The sequence below is a fragment of the Amblyomma mixtum genome, chromosome 9 (assembly GCF_055824585.1).
Source record: "Amblyomma mixtum isolate Tamu chromosome 9, ASM5582458v1, whole genome shotgun sequence".
NCBI lineage: Eukaryota > Metazoa > Arthropoda > Arachnida > Ixodida > Ixodidae > Amblyomma > Amblyomma mixtum.
In genome coordinates, this window is record NC_143020.1 from 55,496,916 (window position 1) to 55,504,607 (window position 7,692).

Below are 7,692 nucleotides of genomic sequence, written 5' to 3' on the forward strand. Positions count from 1 at the left end.
GATTCGCCTCCTAGACTGATTGCCCCCTCTCCCCCTTACCAATCCCCTTGGACCTGCTATCGTCGGATACAACTCAAGAGCGAAGCGGCAGATGCCCCTCAAAGGAGCCCCTCCAGTCAATGGCGTCGACCGATTCGCCTCCTAGACTGATTGCCCCCTCTCCTCCTTACCAATTCCCTTGGACCTGCTATCGTCGGATACAACTCAAGAGCGAAGCGGCAGATGCCCCTCAAAGGAGCCCCTCCAGTCAATGGCGTCGACCGATTCGCCTCCTAGACTGATTGCCCCCTCTCCCCCTTACCAATCCCCTTGGACCTGCTATCGTCGGATACAACTCAAGAGCGAAGCGGCAGATGCCCCTCAAAGGAGCCCCTCCAGTCAATGGCGTCGACCGATTCGCCTCCTAGACTGATTGCCCCCTCTCCTCCTTACCAATTCCCTTGGACCTGCTATCGTCGGATACAACTCAAGAGCGAAGCGGCAGATGCCCCTCAAAGGAGCCCCTCCAGTCAATGGCGTCGACCGATTCGCCTCCTAGACTGATTGCCCCCTCTCCCCCTTACCAATCCCCTTGGACCTGCTATCGTCGGATACAACTCAAGAGCGAAGCGGCAGATGCCCCTCAAAGGAGCCCCTCCAGCCAATGGCGTCGACCGATTCGCCTCCTAGACTGATTGCCCCCTCTCCCCCTTACCAATCCCCTTGGACCTGCTATCGTCGGATACAACTCAAGAGCGAAGCGGCAGATGCCCCTCAAAGGAGCCCCTCCAGCCAATGGCGTCGACCGATTCGCCTCCTAGACTGATTGCCCCCTTTTCCCCTCAACCAATCCCTTTGGACCTGCTATCGTCGCATACAACTCAAGAACGAAGCGGCACACGCCCATCAAAGGAGCCCCTCCAGCCAATGGCGTCGACCGATTCGCCTCCTAGACTGATTGCCCCCTTTTCCCCTCAACCAATCCCTTTGGACCTGCTATCGTCGCATACAACTCAAGAACGAAGCGGCACATGCCCCTCCAAGGAGCCCCTCCAGCCAATGGCGTCGGCCGCTCCTCCCCCTCGACCGATCCCTTTGAACTTGCTAGAGTGAAACCGCACGAGTGACAGATGAAGGAAGATTAACTATGACTTAAATGGATTAACCCCGGCGTCATGAAAATCGGTCGACGCCATTGTCTGGAAGGCCTTCTTCGAGGGACATCTTTCCCTTCATTCTTCAGTTATATCCGACTGTACCAGTGTCCAGGACGGGGAGAGGGCTCAACGACCTAAAGTTAGGAACATCTGGTTTCATGAAGATTCCCGTGTATGAGCGTCTGGTAGTTCGCACTCTTCATCAGATACAAAATTGCAAATGGTAGCGATTGCGTACGTAGGAGACTCACATCCGATTAACGTGGTCCTCCCTTGCGCGCTGCTGGCACTGGTTTGGCACACCCTACGAACAAAGCGAGTTGCGTCCATCATCAAACTTCCCCCCATTCATCCGCCCTGAATGCGGCAACCGCTTCAATGGACTGCGGAATTCCAAATCTATATGATGCGCTATTCTTGAAGAGCTCCATACTTATCATCCAAAGTGTTACTCCGTGCGCATTAGTTTGAGCTGTTTTATAACTTTCAGACTCAAAATATAGCCTGCAAGTAAGTAGTTGTAGTAGTAAGTAGTAGTAACGTTCACTTTATTTCACAAATGTGCATACAGTCTTTAGAATGAGCCACAGGCCAAAAGCTAAAGAAAATAGCTTGAAAATGCCTGTGGCTCATCTAAGAGCCATTACAAAATAATAAATAAAATAAACACATACATACAATGGTGGCAGATCACATACGAGCACACTATAGAAACAAATTATAATATTTGCGGTTGAACGGATTGCTACACAGATAATTAGTTTTGAAAGTAGAAAAAGGTTACAACTGAACAAATGCATTTGAAAGTTATACATTGGTGTGTTGATGACAAATGGGAAAAGGACACCGATACATACACAAACTACAATATATGAAAAGAAGTTATGGAATATTTTTTACAAAGTACACTTTTAAATCATGTGGTCGGAGATTATACATGCTAAGGTGAAAGTGAAAGTCTTCAACCTTCGACGGCGTAATTTGTTGTCATCGGGACCACTGAAATGCCTCTGTCATTCATGATTTTGTCTACACTTAATTCTACACGGCACCTATCTTTCGGCTTCACATTGCTATCTGCCTTTCCTGGCGTCCCCAAGCAAGCAATGTGCGGGGAAAGGGCGCCGTGCTTGCTCCTTAAATACCTGTACTGCGAAAATACATGTTACCAGCCACTAATATCTAAAGACAACGTAAAAAAATGCGCGTGACGTCGTAAGCGACGCACAGCGACGAGGCTTGCACACTTTCGGAGTTGACACGTGCTCTTCGCAAGTAAAAATATCATACAGAATTAGCGTTGGGGCATGCAGAAAGCAATAATCAACACGCATTGCGGAGTTAAAGGCATGGCCCAGAAATACGTGGCTGGTCCCTTCGTCAACTTATAAACAATAACATTAAACACAAAAGAGTACACGGGGCATAGGTGATACAGTATGCCAATATACTACGAAATGACACGTGTTGTGCTCGAGTTGGGAAAAGGGAATTTCGCTTGCGGCAGTACCAATGTTGTCTATCTGCTCGAATGTGGTGTGTGTAAGCTGCAGTACATCGAACAGACTGAACTACCCTTCAGGTTGCGACTCAATAACCACCGACCACATGCCAATACCCTTCCTAATATTCCGCTCTCAAGATGTGTCGCGACTCCCGGCCACTTATTTGATAACATCACAGCCACAATACTTGAATCTGGCTTCAAATCTCACTATGACAGAGAGGTTCGAGAATCCTTCCTAATTTTCAAATTCAAAGCACTGACCTCTTGTTTGAACGAAAACCCAGGGAAAATAACTTTTCTCTCAAAGTTGACATAATTCTGTTCACGGAAGCATGATCGTCTTTAAGGCTTCTGACGCCCATACATTTAACGCAGAGCATTTTTTCGACGACCTGTGTGACTATCATCACACGACTACATTGTATAGTGACGCGACGAACGCAACAGGGATGGCGCTGCGGTCGCCGACGGGAGGGGACGCGCTTCTCATCGGCCCCTGCTATTATGCCAATTAACGCAGTGTTAATTTACAGTTACCGCGATATATTTGGTATCAAAGTGTGCGCGAAGGTGCGGGGCATCGACCGGTACCAGTTTTGACCAAGCGGTACGTGATTCTCCCGATTTACGAGGACTTTTCTCTGGTGCGGTGCTAGGCCTAGCGTCGGCCTACCACAAGTACGGCCACCGGTGGCGACGGGCCCGGCCGCTAGGCCTAACCCGACGACGAGTACGACCAAGATGGCGTCCGACATGGAAGTGGCCACGTCGATGGGAGACAACATAACGTCAGCGCCGAGCATCGGCAGTCTCGGCGGGCGTACGTCCATTGAAGTTCCCGGAGAGGACATTACACCGGAAGAAGCCGAAGGCTGGTCGGCCTCCGGCAAGCGCATCAAGCAGATCATGGCCGGCAAGGCAAACGGTGAGTCCGCCGCCACTACTCGCCAGTCTAGACCCAAGACTAGGGCCAGTTTTGCTAAGAGAGTTGCAGCCTCGGTAACGAAAGCGGCGATGATGCCGATAGACATGCCGAAGGAAGACACCAAGATAGTTATGAGATCACGGGGAGGTCTCAACGTAGCGAGAACTGAGGTTTCAATAATTATGTCGGCCGTCATGACGGCGGTTCGAATAACGAAGGAAGAAGCCAAAGCAGACACCATCTGCACGAACGCGCAGCAAAACATCATCGTGGTCAGCACCCCGGACGAGAGGCGTGCCACGCTGTACTCTAAGGTCAAAAACCTAAACGTAGGAGACAAGGCATACGAAGTCAGCGCCTACCGAACGGCGCCGGACGGCACGGTCAAGGGAGTCATCCGAGGCATAGCCGTACAAGACACCCCGGAAGAGATAACCGAAAACATCGTGAACCCATGCAACCCCCTAGCGGTGGAGGCGCACAGAATCGGCAATACAACCACAGTGATAGTACTCTTCGCTGGACAAAAAGTACCGAACTACGTAAAGTATGGCTCGATATTAGTCAGATGCGGGCTTTACCGCAAGCACTTTGACGTGTGCAGGCAATGCGGCAGGATCGGCCATAGAAGAGACGTATGCCCGAATCCCAATGCCAAAGTATGCTTCGGCTGCGGAATCGTGAACCCCAGCGAGGATCACAAACGCGAATGCAAGCCCAAGTGCAAGCTTTGCGGGGGACAGCATCCAACGGGCGAGAGGGAATGCAAAAACAAGTACAAGATGCCGTATGTGGTCAAAAAACGGCAATGGGAACGCAAGATGGGAGCCATGCAGCAACAACTGGATCCGAAAAGCTTTCCGCCGCTGCGAGCGCCGTCTGCTGAGAGCCCCCGCGGGGATTCGAGGCAGCGCGACAGCAGCCGCAAGAGGGACAACAGCAAGGGAGGCAGGAGCGCCAGCCGCCACAGACCGTCGCAGTCGGGGGAAAGAGTCACCTGGGCCGAAGCAGTCAAGGCTAACATGGCAGAGAAGAGACAACCACCGGCGCAAAACGCCACGAAGTTCCAAGAAGAGAATGGAATGGTAATAAAAGCCCTAAGAGACGAGAACGAGAAGCTAAAGCAGAGAATCGCCGAGCAGGACGCAACCATCAAGGAAATCAACGCGAAGCTAACGACATTAATTGCGATGCAGCAACAGCAGCAGCTGCTGCCGAAGCCCGCACAAGAGAGGGAACAAGAAGAGATAACCGAGGACGAACTAGAGGTCGAGGTGGACCCGAGAGCCACGAAAACGGCGGGACCGGCTCCTCGAGAGCCACGAAAACGGCGGGACCGGCTCCCAAGAGGAGAGCCATAGAGGTCGCCAAGGAACGAAAGACAATGGAGAGAATCGAAAAACAGGACGTCAGACTCGGCCGTCTCGAGGCGACCAGCAAGGGAACTAACGAACGACTTACTGCGCTCGCGCAAACGGTTCAGCAGATGACAACGAATATACAGAGTACGATCCAGAACATGATGGCGCAAATGCAAGCACAGCTGCAGACGCAGATACAGGCACAAATACAATGTATGGAAGCACAGATCACCGCCAAACTGCAGCAATCATGGACGGGACAGCAAGTACAGCAGCATCCACACCCCCAGTGAGAGACCTCTTGGTCTGGCACTGGAACTGCAACGGCTTTACCGGCAAGAGAGCAGTGCTGCAGCAACACTTGCAGCAACTAACGAGGCAACCAGACGTCATAATGATTCAAGAAGCACACAGGGAAGAAACGCCGAAACTACCGGGCTACCGGTCGCACGACAGCCCGCCGAGCAAAAGGGACACGTCCAAGGGCAAGGGCAGAGGGGTCTGCACCTTCGTTAGGAGAGGGATCACCTTCGTGGAACACGAAATGATCGGCAGAAGCGCCATCGAACACTGCACGGTGGAAGTAATCACGGAAAAGAAGAGGAGGGAGAGCACTTTCCTGGTGAACGTCTACAGCAACCCGTCCCACGGACAACAGAAATTCAAGGCACTGTTCCACAAGGCAGCTTCAGTCGCGGGAAGCAATACGCTCGTAGTGTGCGGAGACTTTAACGCACCGAGCCAGGACTGGGGCTACCACAGAACGACGGTCAAGGGGAGAGAGCTGATGCAAGACGCCACCGACGTCGGACTGAACCTAATCAAGGATCCGGCCTTTCCCACCAGGATCGGCACATCTGTTACGAGAGACACAACTCCGGACCTTACCTTCATCAAAACTGAAGGAGGATCAAGAGAAGCGAAATGGAGAAACACGGGCCAAGAGCTGGGCAGCGATCACTACATCGTAGAGGTCGTCATACTGCTCGAAGGCCAAGGCAACACCGGCATAAGAAAGCATCGCATTACAGACTGGGACGCCTTTCGAAAGGCGCTACCCGCGGTGCAAGAGGACATTACGGACATCGAGCAATGGGCGGCCAACGTCGTTGAGACGACGGAAGGAGCCACCAAAGAGCTAGAGACGGGCGAACGGATAGACAAGATGGACAGTCGGCTGGCCCACCTGATAGAAGCCAAACAGTCCATAAAGGCGAGGTGGCAGAAGCGACGAACCAACCGCAGTCTAAGGAAGAAGATCGCCGAGCTCAACAGGCAGATCGAGGTCCACTGCAGGGTGCTATGCACCCAACAGTGGAACGAGGCCTGCAACGAAGCCGACGGACAGATGCACAAGGGCAAGACGTGGAACATGCTGCGGCACCTCCTCGACGAAACCAAGACCAAGGGCCACCAACACAACAACCTGGCCAGGATCCTACACAAGGCAATCTGCGAACACGGGGAGGACGAGGTCAAGCGGCGCTTGGACGCCAAGTACCTGCCGACCACCCCCACGGAAAGACACCCGGATTACCAAGGCAAGGAGAACGAGACGCTAGATCGCGACATCCAGACCTGGGAAGTAAGAGTTGCCCTGCAGGAACTCAATGGAAGGTCTGCCGCGGGTCCCGATCGAGTGACCAACAGAGCGCTCAAGAACCTCAACGAAGCGGCCATCGAAACACTCACGAACTTCTACAACAAGTGCTGGCAAGAAGGAAGGCTACCCAAGCAATGGAAAGCAGCCAAGACGATCCTCATCCCCAAGCCTGGCAGGCCGCCCAACATAGAGAACCTCAGGCCGATCTCACTCACTTCGTGCGTGGGAAAGGTCCTCGAGCACGTTCTCATGAACAGGTGGCAGCGTTACCTGGAAGAATCGGAGCTTTACCCAAACTCCATCATCGGGTTTCGGAACAAACTCGGGACGCAAGACGCCATGATCTTACTGAAGAACGAGATCATCGACGATACGACGGGCACCAAGGACAACAGAGCCGTACTCGGGCTGGACTTGCAGAGCGCCTTTGATAAAGTGAGGCACTCGGCTATCCTGGCCCAAGTATCCAGGCTAAACATGGGCAGGAGGACATACCAGTACATCAAAGACTTCCTGACGGAACGAACCACCGAAATCTGTGCGGGAGACCTACAGCTCGAAGAGAAGAAGCTGGGCAGCGTCGGAACTCCGCAGGGGTCAGTGATCTCCCCGCTACTCTTCAACCTCGTGATGATCGGGGTGGCCACCCGGCTAGAAAGAGTAGCGGGAGTCCGGCACACCATCTACGCCGACGACGTGACGCTATGGGTACCGGGAGGAAGCGACGGACACATCGAGACAACGCTGCAAGAAGCGGTCAACGCCATCGAGGAGCAGCTGAACGGGTCTGGACTCGTTTGCTCCCCGGCCAAGTCAGAACTGCTGGTGATTCCCCCGAAAGGATCGTGCAGGAAAAGAAAGAATATGGAAGTCAAGTACGAGCGTCCCAAGATCACGGTCAAGACGGCGGGAGGACAGGTAATACCGGAAGTCGAGAAGATTCGGGTACTCGGGCTGCTCGTCCAGCGAAACCGAGTCAACGGTGAAACGGTCAACAAGCTCGCGGGCAAGGCGGCTGCGGCAATGAGACTCATCAAGAGGGTGTCCAACAGAAAAGCGGGGATGAAGGAGGAGAGCCTGACTAGGCTCGTTCAATCCTTCGCAGTTAGCCACATAACGTACGTGGCCGCCTTCCACAACTGGAGGCCGAGTGAACGTAA

At 53.0% G+C, this 7,692-nt stretch overlaps 1 protein-coding gene across 1 annotated transcript; it reads left to right on the forward strand.

The window, feature by feature from the left end:
• Window positions 1-3,384: 3,384 nt before the first annotated feature.
• Window positions 3,385-5,222, forward strand: LOC149329104 (uncharacterized). The gene is made up of 2 exons (XM_089559598.1): window positions 3,385-4,886; window positions 4,919-5,222. Exons 1-2 carry the CDS (start codon window positions 3,385-3,387, stop codon window positions 5,220-5,222), a joined length of 1,806 nt encoding a protein of 601 aa, XP_089415724.1.
• The last annotated feature ends 2,470 nt before the right edge of the window (window positions 5,223-7,692 follow it).

What these genes read in the sequence shown, in the direction of transcription:
- LOC149329104 (XM_089559598.1), top strand. Translation starts at nt 3,385, where the DNA reads ATGGCGTCCGACATGGAAGTGGCCACGTCGATGGGAGACAACATAACG. An exon ending in GCGGGACCGGCTCCTCGAGA is followed by an intron (nt 4,887 to 4,918) that starts GCCACGAAAACG and finishes GGCTCCCAAGAG; the next exon opens with GAGAGCCATAGAGGTCGCCA.